The sequence below is a fragment of the Saccopteryx bilineata genome, chromosome 6, assembly GCF_036850765.1.
Source record: "Saccopteryx bilineata isolate mSacBil1 chromosome 6, mSacBil1_pri_phased_curated, whole genome shotgun sequence".
Classification (NCBI taxonomy): Eukaryota; Metazoa; Chordata; class Mammalia; order Chiroptera; family Emballonuridae; genus Saccopteryx; species Saccopteryx bilineata.
In genome coordinates this window covers 201198533-201217841 of record NC_089495.1, presented here as the reverse complement: position 1 = coordinate 201217841, position 19309 = coordinate 201198533, and the positions used below count along the sequence as shown (strand labels likewise).

Sequence of the window (19309 nt, the reverse complement as noted above, 5' to 3'; positions counted from 1 at the left end):
GACAGCGCGGTCCCAGAGCAAATCCACAGCTGACCAGGGGGCCGGTTCTCGACAGACCTCTACATCCAGCTCCAAGGACTTGGAAGGAGAAAACGTGCCTTCTTTGATGAGGAAGCACAGTGCTTCTCAAGCTGAGTGCATGTCAGTTACCTTGGGAACTTAAAAAAAAAAAAAAAAAAAAAGATGCCCAAAGTCCCACCTCAGGGATTCTGTTATCATTGGTCCAGGGTGGGTCTCTGACATCAGTATTCTAAAGTAGGTTCCCCAGTGAGTCGAATGTGCAGCCCAGGTAGAAACCACAGAGCCAGGAAGATGAACTCCAGATGGGCTCTTAAGTTTATCTTAAAGTCCAATCAAATCCTAAAGAGACCTTTTGAAATGCAAATAAGGCAGGAAGGCAGAGGCTGATATTTCAGATGCTGGGTTGCCAAGACTTTGTTTTGTGGGTGAGAGCCACAAAGCAAGTCCACCCATAAAGAGCCCCTCCCACAAATGGGGCCCACCCAGGGGGTGCTCCGAGGGAGACCCCACGTGGAGTGATTGAGGTGAGGAGTGAGGGCTCTGGGTTGAAGATCTGAGCTTGCTTAGCAACAAGCTAAGTGGGAGGGGCTGTGACTTTAGCCGGAAGCTGAACTCTGGGAACCCTACAGCTCTGAGTTTATGTTATGATCCTGGGTGAATCCCTTCTTCTCCCTGAAACTCCAACTTATTATCTATCAAACTGAGCCATGGGCCAGCTTGAGCGTGGGGTCACTGGCTTGAGCATGGAATCATAGACATGACCCCATGGTCGCTGGCTTGAGCAAGGGGTCACTTGCTCTGCTGGAGCCCCCGGGTCAAGGCACATATGAGAAAGCAATCAATGAACAACTAAGGTGCCACAACAAAGAATTGATGCTTCTCATCTCTCTCCCCACCTGTCGGTCCCTATTTGTCCCTCTCTCTGTCTCTGTCACAAAAGAAAAAACAAAACTGAGCCACGGGCCCGCTCTGTGGTGGCACAGTGGATAAAGCGCCAACCTGGAATGCTGACGTCGCCAGTTCGAAACCCCAGGCTTGCCCAGTCAAGGCACATACAACAAGCAATTGAACAACTAAAATGATGTAACTAGCCTGACCTGTGGTGGTGCAGTGGATAAAGCGTTGACCTGGAAATGCTGAGGTCGCCGGTTCGAAACCCTGGGCTTGCCTGGTCAAGGCACATATGGGAGTTGATGCTTTCAGCTCCTCCCCCCTTCTCTCTCTCTCTGTCTCTCCCTCTCCTCTCTAAAATGAATAAATAAAAAAAAAAAATTAAAATGATGTAACTATGGCCCTGGCCGGTTGGCTCAGCGGTAGAGCGTCGGCCTAGCGTGCGGAGGACCCGGGTTCGATTCCCGGCCAGGGCACATAGGAGAAGCGCCCATTTGCTTCTCCACCCCTCCGCCGCGCTTTCCTCTCTGTCTCTCTCTTCCCCTCCCGCAGCCGAGGCTCCATTGGAGCAAAGATGGCCCGGGCGCTGGGGATGGCTCTGTGGCCTCTGCCTCAGGCGCTAGAGTGGCTCTGGTCGCAATATGGCGACGCCCAGGATGGGCAGAGCATCGTCCCCTGGGGGGCAGAGCACCGCCCCTGGTGGGCGTGCCGGGTGGATCCCGGTCGGGCGCATGTGGGAGTCTGACTGTCTCTCCCTGTTTCCAGCTTCAGAAAAATGAAAAAAAAAATAATAATAAAAAAATAAAAAATAAAATAAAATAAAATGATGTAACTATGAGTTGATACCTTCTCATTCTCCCTTCCCTCCTCTCTCTGTAAAATAAATAAATAAACAAACAAACAAAAAAAAACAAACCCTGAGCCATGGATTAGGTGACCATAGCCCCTTCAAGCACTGCAGACTCCCTGGAGGAAGAAAGTAGGTGACAGGAAGGGGAGCAAGGGGTCTCCAAAGGCACTGAGAAGTCCCAGCCATCAATTACATACATAGAAAGGAAGGAGATAATAGAAAGCCTAAAGCCGTTAATAAGGACAGGAAGAGAAGGACTCAGCAACATGGTAAAGTCTCTAAGACATCTTGTAAGGGAAAGAAAGACCCCGCAGAACAAAATCTACAACCCAGCGTGCACCAGCTGATGAAGGACAAACAAGATGCGGTGCATCCACACGAGGCAATACTGTTCAACCACCGAGAAAGGAATGGGGTACCGACACATGCGACAACATGTATGTACCTTACACAAAGGGAAAGAAGCCAGTCACGAAAGGCTACACAGCGTATGGTTCCGTTTACACGAAATGTCTAGGACAGGCAAGTCCACAAAGGCAGAAAGCAGACAGATGAGTGATTGTCGGGGGTTGGGGGCAGACAGGGAGTGACAACGATGGGCCCAGGGCTTCCTTTGGGGTGATGATGAAAATGTTCCGGAATTAGCGGCGACAGTTGTACAACTCCGAATATTCTTCAAACCACTGAACTGTATACTTTTAAAAAAGGCCAACTTTATGGTATGAAAATTATATCCCAATAAAGCTGTTATTTAAAAAAGAAAGCATGTTATCATTTTTATAAAAATAAGATGGGTGGGTGTGTGCGTGCACGCACACACACGTCCATGGGGGGTGGGGCGGTCTGCAGAATATTCACCAGCTGTTAACGGTGAGTGTGCAGGAAAGTCGCATTTGCACTTCGTTCCCCCACTTCTTTCTTTGGTCCTCAAGCCTTTTTAAATACACAATATTTTTTTATAAAATAAACTAATACATAAAAATACATTCTCACTGCGAATCTCTGGCATGCTGACGAAGCAGATGTCCCCCTGCACACCCCCCACCCCTTCTCCTACTCAGCCTGAGGGTGCCCAAGCCCCTGGTCGCTGGAGCTCCTTCTTGACCTTTGGCTCTGTGTTTAAAATACTGAAATAGATGGTACTCTTTTAGACTTTCTTTCCTTCCTATGTTTACTGGCCTCTGTGATCTTTGATTTTCATAATAAGCACGTTAGGCAGAAGAAAACCCTCAAACATCTAGCATTTTAAAAAACAGTCTGTGTTCGTGCTACGTTATTTTGTAGGTTACAGAAACTGTGCATAGGACATAATCTTGTCTTTATTTTTAAAAAAAATACATAGGGAGGGAAATATACAGAGAGAGGCCCAAAAAGACAGAAACTATGAAAAATAAATTAGAAAAAAAAAACACCCCAAAACAACGATACAGACCAAACTACTCGTCATGAGTTAGGCGGAGTCAGGGCAGAATGCAGGGAGGCTTGCTTTCTTTTCTTGTATGCATGGCTGTTATTATTTCTATTATTCTTGTAGATAACATATTCAAACTTCAAAAGTACAAAAAGGAATGCAGCGGACCTCTCACCTTCTCTTGCCCGAGGCAACCAATGTGACCAGAGTCTGACGCACCCGTGCTCAGAGGTATGCCAGGCATGCCTTTATGGGATTTTGTAATGACAGTTTTGCTTCACTGAGCTTCCATTACCTCTTTAGTTCAAAAATACATATATACATACACAGTTCAACATAAGTGTGCATATAAGTAGAAAAACCGTATTGGAAGTACATATAGGTCCCGGTAAGTTGGCTCAGTGGATAGAGCATTGGCCTGACATGCAGATGTCCCCGGGTTCGATCCCTGTTCAGGGCACACATGAGAAATGACCATCTGCTTCTCTCCCCCCCCCCTCTCCCCCTTCTCTCCCTCTTCCTCTCCTGCAGCCAGTGGTTCGGTCTAAGTGTTGGTCCCAGGTGCTGAGGATAGCTGGGTTGATTCAAGCATTGGTCCCAGACGGAAGTTGCCAGGTGGATCCTGGTCAGGGCGCATGCAGGAGTCTGTCTATCTAGCCTCCTCTCACTTAAAAATATAAAATAAAAATAAAGTACATATATCTCTCACCCAAACAGTAACTAGGTAATTACTCAGAGTTAATTCCCTCTGAATGCTGGATTATAGGTGAGTTTTTTTCCCACCTTACAGTTTAAGTGCTTGTATTTTCTAGTCTTTCTCTACCAAGCATATTTTACCTGTTGGGTAGAGGGGGAAAGTTCATAGTAAAATGTTTTCAACATGTATTTTCCCCAAGAAAAGTCACTGAATGCCTGCCACCGGGCAGACAGTGAGCTCTGAGTGGCCTGCACGTGATCAGAAAGATAGGGCAGCGGGCAGGTGAGAGGGGCTGAAGCAGCACCCCTTTTCCAGACAAGAGGGGCTCCAGGCTTTCCGGGTTCGGACTGCCCCTTCCCCCATCCCGTCTAAGCCATGCGGGCCCCGCCCTGCTCTGCAGGTCTGGACGGAAAACAAGGTAGCTTCACAGAGTACAGACCCTGCTCCCCTCTGCAGGGAGACAGCTGGCCAGGCAGCCTAGGGGGTTGTGGCACCCCCTCAAGGAGCCAGGGTCTGTCAGAGCCCCTTTGTGGAGCCCCCAGGGGCCCTGGGAGTGTGGGACAGGACAGGGCAGGACAGTGCTGGGGCACCAACAGGAATGCCAATCCCCACTGCCGAACCCTGAGGGCACCCTCTCTGGCCTGGCCTGTAACAGAGTCTCCCCACCCACCAGCGCCTCAAAACACTCTCGGTCCAAGGGCTGTTAGCAGGAGCAGGAGCCATGCCCTCCCTCGTCCTTCAGGAGACCAGCGGAGCGTGTCTCCACCGCTCCAGCCGCAGAGACGCTGCCTGCACACAGCTCTGGAGGGGCCCCCTGCCCTCCAACACCCTTCCCGCTCCCTGGTTGCCAGGTAACAAAGACCAACCTTCAAGGAATAAAATGAACCTTCTGCCAAAACAGCTGGGTAGATTTTCACCAAACTTGGAGGGGATGTTTGGAAAAGTCTCACTAAAAACACAGACTGTACTGTGTGTGCAAAATTTACTCTAGGGGGGACCTGGGACAGGGGTGTCTCTCAAAGACTGAGGCATTCTTCCTCAGGCCTAGGGGCTCCAGGCTGGAGGAGACCACCACTGGTGGGGGGTGCGGAGGGGCAGTGGTTTGGGCATGAGCCCCAAATCAAAAGTCCCTGGGACAGACCTTGCCAACCGCTGGTGTTGACTTGCAATGTAACCGCTCCTTCCATGGGGAGCTGACAGTCCCATACGGGGCACCCCTTGCCAGAGGCAGTGGAAACATCTCGTTCTACTAGCTAAGGCCAAGGCTTCTCGGGATGCCGTAAAGGTTGTGAGGGTGACGGTCAAGGCGATCAGCATTCACCAAGCCCCTGTTCTCCGGGGAGCCTTTATCTGCTTCTCTTCATCCAGTCTAACAAATGCCTCTTGAGAAGTAGGGATTTATATTCCTATTTAAAAAAAATTTTTTCCCATTGATTTGAAAGAGAAAAAGTAAGGGAGGGAGGAAGAGAGAGAAAGAGGGGACGGGAGAGAGAGAGAAGCATCAATTTGCTATTCCATTTAGTTGTGTACACACTGATTGCTTCTTGTGTGTGCCCTGACCAGGGATCAAACCAGTGACCTTGGTGCTCAGGGATGACACTTCACCTACTGAGCCAACAAGCCAGGGCAAATACTCCCAACTTATAAATGAACAATTACATGATGTGCCCAGTGTTACCATTATTTGCAAATAAGTGGCAAAATCAGAATTCAAACGCAGGCCCATGTGACTCCAAGTTCGCGTCTGCGATGCAACACAGGCCACAGGTAGGCTACAGACAACGCCCGCAGAGCCAACATATGAACCCAGGTAATCTGACCCCATGGTCGGCGCCCTTTGTACCCATCAGACTGGGAATAGGCACAAGAAGCCTGTGCCAGGCCTGACCAGGCAGTGGCGCAGTGGATAGAGCATCAAACTGGGACACAGAACACCCAGGTTTGAAGCCCCGAGGTTGTTGGCTTGCGCGTGGTGTCATCCGGCTTGAGCGCGGGCTCACCAGTTTGAGCACGGAGTCACTGGCTTGATTGTGGGATCATAGACATGACCCCATGGTCGCTGGCTTGAGCCCAAGGGTCGCACTGGCTTGAAGCCCAAGGTCACTGGCTTGAGCAAGGGGTCACTTGCTCTACTGTAGCCCCCTGGTCAAGACACATATGAGAAAGCAATCAATGAACAACTAAGGTACTATAAAGAAGAATTGATGCTTCTCACCTCTCTCCTTTCCTATCTGTCTGTCCCCATCTGTCCCTCTGTCTCTGTCTCTGCCACCAAAAATAAATAAATAAGGAAGCCTGTGCCACTTAGGGGGTACTCAATGGAATGAGCAGCCTCTTTGGAGGGTCTGAGGACAAAGCAGGGTCCTAGGAAGGCCCCTGGATGGGGCAAGAAGGGCAGGGCCACCACCATAAGACTCAGTGTGCTCTGGAAGGTAGAGGACTGCTGTGAACCAGCACGGCTAGTAATTCCAGGTCCTGAGTGGGAATGGCGCAGAATTAAGAAAATAGGTTTAGTCTGACCAGGCAGTGGCGCAGTGGATAGAGCATCGGACTGGGATGCTGAGGACCCAGGTTCGAGACCCTGAGGTCGCCAGCTTGAGCGCAGGCTCATCTGGTTTGAGCAAAAGCTCACCAGCTTGGACCCAAGGTCGCTGGCTCGAGCAAGGGGTTACTTGGTCTGCCGAAGGCTCGCTGTCAAGGCACATATGAGAAAGCAATCAATGAACAATTAAGGTGTCGCAATGCCCAACGAAAAACTAATGATTGATGCTTCTCATCTCTCCGTTCCTGTCTGTCTGTCCCTGTCTATCCCTCTCTCTGCCTCTCTTTCTGTCTCTGTAAAAAAAAGAAAAGAAAATAGGCTTAAAGCGAAGAAAGAACGGGCTCGGAAGGACTCTCTGCAATGCAGAAGATAGCTTGCAAAAGGCGAGTCTCCACCCCCCCCCCCAATCTGCTTTATTTATAGGGCAAACTGAGGTCATTAGCAAATCAAAGATATCCTTAAAACAAAGTCACATTTCCAAAGCAACCCAAGAATTCTCCCCAGTGCAGAAAACCCCCACCATACATAACCCCCACCATACATAACATCTTAACTTCACAAAACAAAGGATAAAAAGAAACAGCCTCTAGTCTCTGGAGGGACAAGCCGGATAGGACAAGTTGAAGCAATCCAGTATCACAGCCAACATGGAGGTGTGGAGAAAAACTTAGCCTTTGGCAACTTCACTAACCAAGTGTGATGGGGGATTGGGATAAGCGCAAATACTCAGCTTTCTAGCCAATATGGAGGAGTGGAGGGGGGGAGCTTAGCCTTCTGTTAAGCCTCAAATTTACAGGAGCTTTGCCACTTGCAGTCTCCCACAGAGCGCCCCAAGTTAGAATCCCATCTTTGTTTTTTTCCCCAGTCCCATCTATATACAGCAAGTCCACTCCTGGGTATACACCCAAGAGAACTGAAAACATGTATTCACACAAAAGCCTGTAGAGCAGCATGTATTTCCGATGGCTTTAGGCGACCCCTGTTTTGGTTGTTCGACCCCCGCCGGGGTCATGACCCACAGGTTGAGAACCGCTGCTGTAGAGACTAACTTTCACAGCAGCATGATTCATAATAGCCACAAAGTGGAAACAACCCAAATGTCCATCAACATTTGATGATGCTGGATTTGTTGATGGGTGAATAGACAAAATGTGCTATATCCGTACAACGGGTTATTATTCGATCATAAAAAGGAATGAAATACCAATAGATGGTTCAACATAGAAAACCCTTAAAAACATTATGCTAAGGCAGTGGTAGTCAACCTGGTCCCTACCGCCCACTAGTGGGCGTTCCAGCTTTCATGGTGGGCGGTAGCAGAGCAACCAAAGTATAAATAAAAAGGTAGATTTAACTACAGTAAGTTGTTTTATGAAGACTTATTCTGCCAAACTTAGCAAAAATCCGACATAAAGTACTTGGTAAGTAATTATTATTATATGCTTTAACTAGCTGTAACTCTGCTTTATAAATTTTATAAAGTAAAGTTACTTCCCTACTTTATAAATCACCATTACTGTGGAACCGGTGGGCGGTTAGAAAATTTTACTACTAATAGAGATACAAAAGTGGGCAGTAGGTGTAAAAAGGTGGACTACCCTTGTGCTAAGTGAAAGAAATCAGTCACTCAATTAAATAGAAAAAAGAAAGATGCTCCAGTCACAAAAGCTCACACATTGCGTGATTCCATTTGTGTGACATTTCCAGCACAGGCAAATCCATAGAGACTGAAAGCAGATTAGTGTGGTTGCCGCGGGCTGGAGGGAAGAGGGACTAGGCAGTGACCGCTAACAGGTACAGGGGTGCTTTCGGGGGCAAAGGAAATGTTCTGGGACTGCACAGCATTAGGCATGTATTTAAAAAACACTGAGTTGTACACTTTAAAAATGGTGACTTTTATGATGTGGATTATATCGCAATTTAAAAATCACCAAGAAGATGACCAACTATAAAACGGGGACAGCGTCGCTACGTGTGTTGGGAAGTCGTTGCTACACAACATGAGGGCGTACATAAAATGTCTGGTGTGGTGCCTGGTACAGAGAGAGCCCTCAGACACAGCAGCTAGATTCTAATAAGTATACGTCAACCCCGACGTTGGCTTTCTGCCTAAAATACAAGCAGGGGGAGCGATTCCTAACAGGGAATGATTCTTGGGTTATGAATCTTGAGCTGCAGCCCAGCTGGGCAACAGTGCTACCACGGAGCACGGCCGTGGCCGGCCGCCCTCCCTTCTCCGAGCGAAGACCAGTCTCCATGGCAACCCCATCAGCTCAGGCCAGGGGCTCCTGTTCCCAGCCGGGTGACAGCATCGTCACAGCAACCTGTCAGGATGGCAACGGCAGATCTTGATGATGCTCTGGCAGAAGAATTGCTGAGGGACCCTCGTCTCCATAGAAACCAAGTCAGGAGGAGAGGGAGGAGGGAGAGGGCAATCAGCAAATAAACACAGGGCCACGCCTCCTCGCCCACATCCTGAGACACGGAGGGGCACTTCAGGGTGGGCTACACCTGCTTTGCTGACATCGCCTTCCAAAGGGGCAGTAAACCACTTTCTTGAATACCTACTGTGTGCCAGGGACCACGAAGGGCTCTTTACATGTTTGACTGCATTTAAAATTTCACACATAATACACAAGTACCTTCTTACTGTGAAAGAACAAACCAACCACAGCACTCACAGTACGAAGGAAACAGTCATTCTCCACCCTACTCCCACCCTTTCTAATTCTTCAGTGCAGTGGTTTTTCTCCAGACTTTTGTTCTGCGTTTGCATGTATACGTACATGCTTCAAATCCAGCGTGTTTTGTATGGCTTGTCTAAAATAATTAGCGGGACTGTGCAATACGTACACTTCTATAACCTGCTTTTCCTGCTTAACTCAGTACCTTAGAGAGCCTTCCGTGTCAATACAGTCATACCGTTGACAGCTGAGTAACGAAGGGGTTAGGACACCAACTTGCCCCCATGCAGTTGAAAACCCACATGTGACTTTTGACTGCCCCCCAAATCTTAACCAATCTTGACCAATAGCCAACTGTTGATCAGAAGCCTTACTGCTAACACAAACCTCCGGTGAACTCGTTTCATATGTTAGTTATATGAGCTAGGCAGCAAACGCCCGACTCCACACTGAGAAGCCATTGGCACATACAGCAACCCGCTCCGAGGGCAGCTGAAGGGCGGTTCTGGCTCAGGGCCCTGGAGCCCAGAAAGCTGGCAAGCCTGCCCTCAGGGAAGGTGCGGAGGGAGTGTGCCCCATAACAATTACGATCCCCTAGGATACTGTGTGAGCAGCCAGACAGCTGAGGCCCAGCCCCGCCCCTAGAGCCGGGAGCTATTGCAGGCTGCCGGGAACACAGACCCCTGGAATCTGGAGGAGTCCAGCCCTAGGGGTCACCTAAGCTAATGGTTTCCAACGGGTGTCCAACAAGCCCACTGGGCCCTGTGTGACCTTGAGGACATCCATCCCTCTCTCTCAGAGGCTGTTTTCTCATCCATAAAATGGGTAAGACCATAACCTCATTGGGCCTTTATGAAAATTGTTGAGACAAAGTACCCAGCATGGTGGCTAACAGCAGAAGGAAGAGAAAAACATCCCAGGCGGAGGGACTGGCATGATCAAAGACAGAGAGGTTGGTGTCTGGAAGGGTCTCGTGTCCCGAAATCTCTGCCCATACACCAGCCAGAGGCCCAGCCCGGCACTGACAGGCAGGGCCTCGCAGTCCCTGAAGTATGTCTCCGTAAGTTATTCCAGCTTGTTCTTACAATGGCCCGGGGCATTATTGCCCCATTGTATGTATGAGGAAAGTGAGGCACAGAGGGCTAGCCCCATGCTGTGCATGGTTGCATGTTTTCTCTATTAGCGCCCCCATCAGTGTGGTTCTGTGCCGGGTGACTGCTTCCTTCATTAGTCTGTAGGCTCCTTGAAAACAGGAACCCAAATGTCCTTCATCCCTCACTGTGTCCTTAGTGGCCAGCACACAGTGTACACAGCAGGTGCTCAGAAAACATGCGCTGGAGGAATACATGAATAAACAGCTCTATCAGCGGTACATCATCGACCTAGTGTGTGAAAGTCCTGGTTCGATTCCCAGTCAGGGCACACAGGAGAAGCGCCCATCTGCTTCTCCACCCTTCCCCCTCTGCTTTCTCTCTGTCTCTCTCTTCCCCTCCCGCAGCCGAGGCTCCATTGGAGCAAAGCTGGCCCAGGCGCTGAGGATGGCTCCATGGCCTCTGCCTCAGGCGCTAGAATGGCTCTGGTTGCGGCAGAGCAAAGCCCCAGATGGGCAGAGCATCGCCCCCTGGTAGGCATGCCAGGTGGATTCCAGTCGGTCGGGCGCATGCGGGAGTCTCTCTGCTTTCCCTCTTCCCCACCCCCCGCCCCTCCCCCCACCTTTTCACTACGGAATAATGCAAAAAACAGCTCTGCCAGAGGGGGCCTAACTGTGCAGAGATACTGGCTGGGTGGGGCTGGCACATGCTCGCCACCCCCTGCCTGGCCCTGCCCAGGATAGATGGGGCCCTCACCTCTCTCGGCCGCTCCAGCTCCGTCTGCAGCACCTGCTTAGCCAGCTCGGTCTCGATGAGCCGCTGCCGAAGCTCCTCGTTCTCCTCCTCCAGGCGTGCCCGCTTCTTCTCCACCACCTCGAGCTCCTTATGCAGCCGCACAGAGATGTCCTTGGAGACCTGAGCAAGGGCGGGTGGTGAGCAGGGCATGGGCAGGCCGAGGGGCATCCCATCGGGGTCGCAGGGCACTCCCTGAGCAGGCAGGTTCTCTCACCACCCCCACTTAGCAGATGAGGAAACCGAGGCACAGAGAGGTTAAGTAACTCACCAAGGGTCACACAGCCAGCAAGGAGTAGAACCAAAACCCAAACCCAGCCTGACCAGGTGGTGGCGCAGTGGATAGAGTGTCGGACTGGAATGTGGAAGGACCCAGGTTTGAGACCCCTGAGGTCGCCAGCTTGAGCGCGGGCTCATCTGACTTGAGCAAATAGCTCACCAGCGTGGACCCAAGGGCACTGGCTTGAGCAAAGGGTTACTCAGTCTGCTGAAGGCTCACGGTCAAAGCAAATATGAGAAAGCAATCAATGAACAACTAAGGTTTAAAAACAAAAAACTGATGATTGATGCTTCTCATCTCTCTCCATTCCTGTCTGTCTGTCCTTATCTATCCCTCTCTCTGACTCTCTCTCTGTCCCTGTAAAAAACAAAAAAACAAAAAACAAAAACAAACCCAAACCCAAACCCAGGCACCCCATCTTCCTTACGTCTATGTCACAGGTCAGCCCCCAGGAAGCTGTCCAGGCCCTTCCTGTTCTTAGGAATGCCTTTTCGTTTCCCCAGGGGCCCCTTAATACTCCCAGAAGCCTCTCCTGGCCACCTCGGTGCCAACCCTCACAAGAGCTTGTGGCTGGGCAGAAGCTCATTTTAAAGAACTGTAAACTCAGAGCAAGAAGGACAGCCCCAGAGCCAATTACGTTCCATCTCTGCCAGGGACCAGTACGTGATCTTGTGCAAATCATCTCCTATCTGTGCCTCAGTCTCAACTGCAGACGGGGTGTGACAGTAACAGCACCAACCGCGCAGGTCTGACAGGAGGACCGAGTCAGCTGTTGCACAAAAGGCTTGGCCCGGTGCCCACACAGTGAGCGCCGGCTGAGTGGCGGCTGCTGCTTCGAGAAGCCGAAGCCCAGAAAGGGGAAGGTCTTGCTGGGGGTCACAGCACGACCCCGAGGCCTGTTTCCAATCATCTGGGATATAGAACAGGCCCCGAATGACAAAGTCTGGGCAAGTGTCCAAGTCAACCCCACAGAAAGGAGCTAATGGGGCTGCACGCTCCCATCCCGGTTCCAGGGCGCTGAGACAAGAGCACCCAGTTTCTGGAGAACACCTCTGTCCCGCCCCCTGCTGGCTGGGCTGAAAGGCCAGGAAAGGGGCCTCTGAGCATGAGGAGGGACCTTCTGGGCTGTAAGTCACAACCAGCTCTGAGTGGGCTGGGCACAACCATTGGCTGAATACTTACTGTGTGCCAGGTTCATTCACCTTCACCCTAATCCTGTCCCCATTTTACTGACAAGGAAACTGAGGCTCAGGGTGCAAGTGACCTAGTCAGCGTCACACAAAGCTATTGTGGGCTGAGCTGGGGGGAGCCCCGGGGACTTGGCTGAAGGGCCCGCATGGCCGAGGCCTCCACAAGGGGTACGATGTTTTTGCCAGCAAGAGTGGGGCAGACAGCCCAGCTCCCTGTGCCCGCCAGTCTCGGGAATGACCACAGCACCTCCTCCCTGCCGGAAGGGATGACGGCCCTCCCTGGCTCGGCCCTCCGCCTGGGCCCAGGCCCAGCTCGGCACCAACCCCTGGGCAGTGTGCGAGGCAGGCCAGAAAAAACAACGGCCAGAAAGGAAACCCAGCGCTGCCTTCCCCTCCCTCCGATGCCCACTGCCTCTCCCTGTCGCCGAAGATCTCCAAAGAGAGCCGGCAGCTGGCCCAGGAGGACCCTCGCACAGCCGCTGTAAGCCCCAAGCCTGCCTCACCCACACAGCGCAGTGAGCCATCCCTCATTGTCTGGACTTTGCAGGTGGGAAAACGAGGTTACAGCCTGATTCCAGGACTCACAGAGCGTGTGACTCAGGACAAGTTAGTCAACCAGGCAAAGTCTCAGTTTGGTTATTAAGCTGTACAAGGGGGATGTCATAGCCCAGCCTTGAGGGCTGCTATGAGGAATACCTGACACAGTGCTTGGGTCGGTGGCTGCAACATAGTAGTTGCTCAAAAAATACAATTCTGAATGCATAACCAAGATTACTGCTCCCCTCCCCCCACCCATGCACTGATTTTATCCGACTTGGCTCTATACCCTACAACCTCCCTTTTAAGTTGGATGTCAGGGTTTTTTGCTGGAAATATTCAGTCCCAGGCTCCTGGCTACGGTCCCCAGTTTTGGACTGTTAGGTCACCCAGTGGGCTCCTGTCTGGACTGCCATTCCATTCATTCATTCATTCATTCATTCATCCATCCTGCTTAGGCCCAGGGGGCAGGAGCAGTGGGACAAAGATCAAGGCCCCAGACCACGCCTGGGCTCGTTCACATTTCTGTGTCTCGGTAGAAGCAAAGGGTCTGGCACACAGTAAGTGTCTAATAAATGCTTAATGGTTGAACAAACAAACCCAAGGCTATAACCAGCCAAAACGGAGAGAGGTGAAGGAGTGAATAACTGAAACATGGGAGCTGTGTGTCTGCCCCAGCTGAGCTGGGGATGCTTCCCCAACCGTCCATCCCACCCGCTCGCGGTCCAGGAAGGGCTGTGTCCCCGACTGGGGTGAGGGAGCGGCTGCTGGGGGCCAGGGCTCCTCTCCCAACTGTGCTCCTACCTGGACCTGCTCCCCTCCACCTGGTGGGCTGCTCTGTCCCCACCATGGCCTCCCTGGGGGAAGCGACAGGCTCCTCACCAGGAAGTCATGATCCACATGGATTCCTGGATCCCCTTGGGCTCCTGAGGGACTACAGGTTTCATCCCTTCCACGAGCACTAGTTGCGTTCTGCCCTATTCCCTGTGGGATCCCATTTCCCATGTGCTCCCCACCCTCAAGGGGTACTATGTTAAAACGCCTAACCCCAGGCATCTTACAGAATTCCCACGTGGACGAAAGAGTCGTTCATCTCAGATCCCAGAGCCGATGGGAGCAAAGAGCACGTTGACCTGAAGGGTAGCCAGCCGCCTGGTACCCTGAGCCTGTCCCCTCCTCTCTCTGAGCCTCAGTGGTCCTCGGCTGCCTCGGCTCTCGCAGGTGACTGCATAACCAGCTGTCACTTCCCGGGCACCCATCCTTCCATTCCCTCAGGAAGGGCTTTATGAGCCCCCCTCTGAGGCTCAGAAAGGGAAGGTCATCTGCCCAAGGTCACACAGCTAGGGAGCTACAGAACCAGGACTGGAAATGAGAGGAGTCAACTCTAGAGTCTTGCTCTCAACCTGCCCCTGCTGTCGGCCTGATGCCGGATGACACATGACACATTGGATGAAAGAGCCACAGTAAAAGTATCGATAGTAAGCCCCACAATGGGCTCACACCGTCAGGTGCTCCTAGGGCCCCACCTGCCTGTCTCATTTGATCCTCCCAGTTCCTCCCATGGTAGGGGGCCATGGTAGGGGGGCTGAGACACCACTGGAGCTGAGCAGCTGCAGCTTCCGGAAACCAGGGCAAATCCCCAAAGAGCAAACAAATGCGCTCAGTCATGAGGTCACTGTTTACAGCAGTGGGGCCTGGCGCCTGCCAAAGGCAGCCAGCAGCCTGCAGGCCACAGCGGCCTGGCCCGCTCGCTGATTGGCCCCTCTGCCCTCAGCTCACGGGCCTCCGGGTGTCCCTGTGGTCCTGAATCCACAGGAAGGGGGATGGGAACCCTCCTGAAGGAACACCCCCTGCCAGGCAGCATCTTAGCTCCGTGTGGCTAAGGAACCCTGAGAGCATGGGAATGTCACCCCCCTTGTACAGATGAGGAAACTGAGGCTCAAAGAAGGGAGGCACCTGCCCGGGTTATCCAGGAATCACACCCAAAGCCAGAACTTTTTTTCCAGTATCATCTGTTTCTAGAAAGAAAACACTTCACTGGTGTCTTGGGCCGTCCACAGGAGTGACTCCAGGTGGAAATTTATACCCCTGGATTTGGAAACCAGATGCTCTCCCTAGGATTCCAGGCCCTGCCTCCAGTGCCTAGAAATCTGCATTGTGGACAAATCCTCCAGGTGATTCTCATCCATCCAGGTGGAGATTTTGGCCTCTCCTTCTCCACCCCTGCCCCAGCCATTTGTCCTAGTCATAGCTCGTAAGTTTTCCCGAACCACTGTACCACGACCAGCATTTGCTGATCCGCTGGGCACAGCGCCAGGCTTCATGCTTAGCATTCTCTTTACTTGAGTAATTTCATTTTATCCACACAAAAATCTCTACACGTAGGAACCAGTTTTATCTCCCATTTTCCACATGGGAAAACTGAGGCTCAGAGATGTAAAGGAGCTTACCCAAGGCCACACAGCAAACGACTGGCAGAGCAGGTCTCTGGTCCCTGCCCCTGCCCCCCTTATGCCAGGCAATGTGCCCACTGAGGTTCTGTGGGTCCTGTTAGCTGTGAGGACCAGCAGAGTGAGAGAGCCTGGCAAGGAATAGAGAGGCGGGGGTGGGGAGGTAGGGGGGTGGGGGGAAACAAGGCCTGGGGTCCCATTCCTGGTGTCCTCACCAATAACTGACCTGCTCAATAAAACCACAGAGCTGCAAAAGCCCTGAAGATTCAGTTGGTCTAAGCCCTACATTTAACAGAAGGGGAAACTGAGGCCCTAAGACCCAAGAGGTGGGGGCCCATTGGGGCACAGGCCAAGGAGCTGACACAGGAAGTCTCAGAGTCCCCCTGATATGTTCCTAGGAAGCCCCCGGACCCCTCCCCACCAGGGTCCACCAGCCCTCCTGAGAGATGCCAGGAAAGTCAACATTTTGAGGACCTTTGAAAGCACCCCAGAACATCCCCAGCACACAGGGTACAGTGAGGTGGCCAGAGGCATCCAGTCCGGGTCTGTGTGGATGAGCTCAGCGCTCCAGCTGCAGGGGCTGGGAGAGGAGGGAGGGGAGGGGGCAAGGCTGATGCTGATTGGCCAGTTCAAATCCCAACAGAAGGAGCCATTCCCCTCCCCTCCGCCCAGGGCAGAGGCCCCCTCTCACCACTGCAGCCACACATCACACACACACACACACACACACACACATCCACACATCTCACACACACAGACACACATACATCCACACATCTCACACACACACACATCCACACATCACACACACCCACACATCTCACACACACACACACACACACACACACACACACCCCTCAGCCCCTCCCCAGGCTGCCCAGCCCACCCGCTTCCAGCCCCAGAGATACTCCCTGTCCTCCTCTCTCTCAGTCTGACTTTGTGTCCCTTCCTGAAATCCCCAACTACCAGGGCCCAAACTCAGATTCCTCGGCCCTTCCCGGGCTCTTCTTCACCCCACACACTCCCAATCCAGGGCCTGGCATTGAGTATTTGTGGCACCATTTGTCCCGGGAGCTGCCCTCTCAGGCAGGGGTGCACCTTAGACTCAGAGACATGACCTTTCTGAGATCGGTTTCCTCTTGTGTACAACACGCCATCGCCCCATTGCGTATGTGAGAGCACAGAGCTGCCGAAGCCAGCACGGGGCTGGCATCGCTGTTCCCCATCCACACACCCCCGCCCGGTCCAGGGAACCCCTTCTCCTCAGGCCTCCGCTCAGATGTCACCCCTGCCCCCTCCCCCAGTTCCCACATCCCCCTGATGGCACCGGACTGAGTTCTGAGAGCAGGGGGCTGAGTCCCCCCACACCAACTTCTCAGCCCCGCCCCAGGGCTCTGTGGTGGCCTCTCCGCCTGGGGCCCCGCTGGCCGCTCTCCAGCCTGTCCCTCCCCTGCTCACTGCTCACGGAGGCAGAGGGAGGTCAGGCAGAGGCGAGGGAGGCCGAGTGGAGGCTCGGCAGATACAGTGTCATGTGACCAGGGACAGCCACTTCCTTTCTCTGAGCCGCAAGTGCCTCATCCGGAAAATGGGTATAACAGCAACAGCTAACAGGACTGAGCGCTTACAGTGACTTTTTACCCACGCTGTCTCCTCTAGCCGTCACAGAGCCCCGTAAGGCACAAGCTGCGCGCATGCACGGAACAGATGAGGAAACTGAAACTCAGGTGACTTGCTCAAAAATCACAAAATCAGGACACACGAGAGCCAAGATTTAAACCAGCAAAATCCAATTCCAGGCCTTCCCTACTCTCCATTAATTAGTGCAACAAAGAATCTTCCACGGATCCGTGCAGGGGCGAGGGGAGCCCAGCTCCAGGGGTGCAGCTGCTTCACAAACAGTAGCCACTTTTAGCAGGATTCATATTATGTCACTTTGGGACTCCCCCTGGTCAATGGCCTGTCGGTTCACCCGGGATCCCCAACTTTACAGATGAAGAAGCCGAGGACTCGAGAAGTGGTGTAACTTGCCCATCGACACACAAGGCGTGAGCTGCAGACTGACCTGGGTCCCACCCAGGCTCGTGGTCCGGGCCCCCAACAAGGGCACCTGTGGGGGCTGGGAGAGGCCCTGGGCTCACCTTGACATCCTGCTCCAGGCCCCGGATGAGCTCTCCGTCCACCTGGCCGGTCTGCGCGGCGCGGAGGCTGCGGCGCTCGGCCTTGCGCAGCCGGTACTGCAAGATGCGGCAGGTCTTGCTGGCCTGGTCCAGCTGCTGGCGCAGCTCCTGCAGCTGGTACACGTCCTCCTCCATGTAGACATCCCGCATCTCCAGCATCTCCGCCCGCAGCTCCTCGATCTCATCCTGCAGGGGCGGGGTGGGGCGGGGCGGGGCGGTCAGGTCGCAGGGCTCTGAGCCTCGGTGCAAGCCACACCCAACTTGGTCCTAGCCACCTCCTGGGGTAGCAGGGATATACCCCCTCTCAAAGAGGTCCATGTCCTAGTTCCCAAAATCCGAGACTGTGTCACCTTACATGGCAAAAGGGAACTTGCACATGTATTTAAGTTAGGGACCTCAAGGCTGGGAGATGTTCCTGGATTATCGGGGTGGTCCGGTATAATCACATGGGTCCGTATAAGAGGGAGGCAAGGGGATCAAAGTGGGAGAAAGCCACGTGATGACGGACACAGAGGACTGAGGGACGTGCTCTGAAGATGGAGGGCCGGCCGCTAACAAAGGCAAACAGGCAGCCTCCAGAAGCCGGAAAACTGAGGGAGGGGACTCTCCCCCTAGAGCCTTCACAAGGAACACAGCTCTGCCCACAGCTGTATTCTCAGACTTCTGACTTTAGAATGACAAGGTAATAATCTGGAACTGTTTGAAGCCACCAAGCTTATGGTACTATATTGCAGCAACAACAGGAAACTCATATACTGGGGAGGGGCACCTTCAACAAGCATTTATGAGCGCCAACTGTGTACCAGGCTCTGTGCCAAGCACAGGGGTGAGGAAGAACAGGAACAGTGGTGACCAAGGCTAACGGGACCCCTTCTGGATCTTCCGTATGGAGCCCCACATCTTGTTGGGCAGACACATCATAAACCAACAAATGAAAACATTCAAATACTATTCATTGCCTACCAGCAGGGTAGACGGTGAAGTAGTATTATATGAGAGGATATGGTCAGGGAGGCCACCTCTAAAACAGGGATGTTTGAGCTGAGGCACAGAGGAGCAGCCATGCAAAGAGACAGCCAGGGAGAGATTACGCTAGGCAGAAGGAACAGTGTGTGCAAAGGCCCAGGCGCTAGGAAGAGTTCAGTGTGTCAAGACACATCAAGGAGGCCAGGGTAGCTAGCTAGCTACAAGGCGAAGTTGAAGCTGGAGAAACAGACACGGGTCAGCTATCATCCAGAGCCTTGAAGAAGGGCTGAGTAAACAGTCTGGGTTGGGGTTTCAAGTGAAGGGATGACCTCACTTCCTCAGGGCAGCTCATGCCCACCTCTGTCAGCAGCTCCCAGATGTGCCTCACTTCCCCTTGGTCACCATGCGCACATCCGCAGTTCCTGAATAGTTTGTCTTCCAGAGACACTTGTGAATGTCTGGAGGGCCACCTCACTCCCTGAGGCACCCCCCACGCCCAGCACAGGGTCTTGCAGACACTCAACAAATATTAAAAAAGAATCCATGTCCAGTTGGGTAAACAGCAGCAAAAAAAAACACACCAATGTGAAACAAAGTATAAGGGATGAGTGGGGAGACCTCGCAGAAGAAATGTTATTGTATCTAACTCATAACATGTGAAAACTGAGTCGCAAATGGAATAATATCTACCCTTAATATTGAACAGATTAAATACAATCGTACACTAACT

The 19309-nt window shown here is 52.4% G+C and overlaps 1 protein-coding gene across 3 annotated transcripts in view; it reads right to left on the bottom strand.

The window, feature by feature from the left end:
- MTCL2 (microtubule crosslinking factor 2) overlaps window positions 1–19309 on the bottom strand; it is a 65828-nt gene that overhangs the window by 28464 nt on the left and 18055 nt on the right. For all 3 annotated transcript variants that reach the window (XM_066237318.1, XM_066237317.1, XM_066237319.1), the window contains exons 2-3: window positions 17575–17799; window positions 10944–11102 (exon numbers count right to left, since the gene is read on the bottom strand). In XM_066237318.1, coding sequence (XP_066093415.1) covers window positions 10944–11102; window positions 17575–17799 — 384 coding nt within the window. The remainder of the gene's footprint in view (window positions 1–10943; window positions 11103–17574; window positions 17800–19309) is intronic.